The sequence below is a fragment of the Penaeus monodon genome, chromosome 32 (assembly GCF_015228065.2).
Source record: "Penaeus monodon isolate SGIC_2016 chromosome 32, NSTDA_Pmon_1, whole genome shotgun sequence".
Taxonomy (NCBI): Eukaryota; Metazoa; Arthropoda; class Malacostraca; order Decapoda; family Penaeidae; genus Penaeus; species Penaeus monodon.
Genome location: NC_051417.1, coordinates 23834005 through 23835060, shown reverse-complemented (window position 1 = coordinate 23835060; position 1056 = coordinate 23834005). Strand labels below are relative to the sequence as shown.

Sequence of the window (1056 nt, the reverse complement as noted above, 5' to 3'; positions counted from 1 at the left end):
GGAAAAAATAAAATTATGTGCATTAGTGTTTCGTGTTTAATTTTAAAATATCCATTTTCAAAAGTAGATGTCTCAAAGGATAAATAAGGCTACTTTACCTAGAACTACTAAGATACAAGCTGGGCATCCTCTACAGGTTCCGTTGGGTGTGGAGACTGACCGCTCTCGAGGGAGTCACATCATGGGAGCTCCCCTGAGCAGTGTGGGCATCCCTGGCAATGAAGAGAGTCACGCAGATACAGGAGATAGCCAGACCTCCTCTTTCAAGATTCATCGTTGCCCAATTTGTCCGTACTCGACTCCGAACGGGAACCATATGCAGTATCACATGCGGTCACATACCGGAGAAAAGCCGTTTTCCTGCCCGTTTTGTTCCTACAGAGCTGCACAGAAAACGCATTTGAAGACCCATATGCGAACACACACGGGAGAAAAACCTTATGCTTGCAGTCTGTGTGATTTCCGTGCAGCTCAAACGGGTAACTTGAAAAAACATATGGCAAAGCATCATTGTTAGTTATCAATATATCTGAAGGTGTGTATACGTTAATTGTGTACGCGATACATAGAAGTCGTATGCTTGCTCCCAGGATTGTTTTGCAAACTGCATAAAGAAGCCAATTAATGTGACCAGTGTCGATGTCGAGTAAGAAAATTTGTTAACCTATTGAACGGTTTAGCCTTTCTTTCTGGAAGTTAATCCAGAGTCTGGGAAAGAAGTTCACTTAAAATGTTGTTGGAAGATATGAAGTATTCGGTGATAGGCCGTCATTCATCAGTCAGTGTAGGATGTAGTACTAGAAGGAGTACCTAGGTTTTATTAGAAATGGAAACGCATGTAAGTGTATGACAACATAAACCGTAAGTGTATATGCCATGGTTCTACCTCGCTGTATGTCTGCCTTAAAAAATTCTGAAAATTAAAAGGTAGTAATTTACTTGCATTTTAGTGATCCTTTGCTGTTTTTAAAAAGAATAGCCCTATAAGGAATCCTGTATGATACTTATAGTATCCTTGTCTTCCTTTTCTCCAGAAACTGAAATGCGTATATGTAT

The 1056-nt window shown here is 40.2% G+C and overlaps 1 protein-coding gene across 1 annotated transcript; it reads left to right on the top strand.

Annotated features, from left to right (window-relative positions):
* LOC119593730 (protein krueppel-like) lies at positions 1-938 on the top strand. The gene has a single exon (XM_037942704.1). The coding sequence runs from the start codon at positions 68-70 to the stop codon at positions 515-517; it is 450 nt and encodes a 149-aa protein (XP_037798632.1). The 5' UTR covers positions 1-67; the 3' UTR covers positions 518-938.
* The last annotated feature ends 118 nt before the right edge of the window (positions 939-1056 follow it).

Excerpts from the sequence above, each read along its gene's own strand:
- LOC119593730 (XM_037942704.1), top strand. The coding sequence starts at position 68 with ATGTCTCAAAGGATAAATAAGGCTACTTTACCTAGAACTACTAAGATA.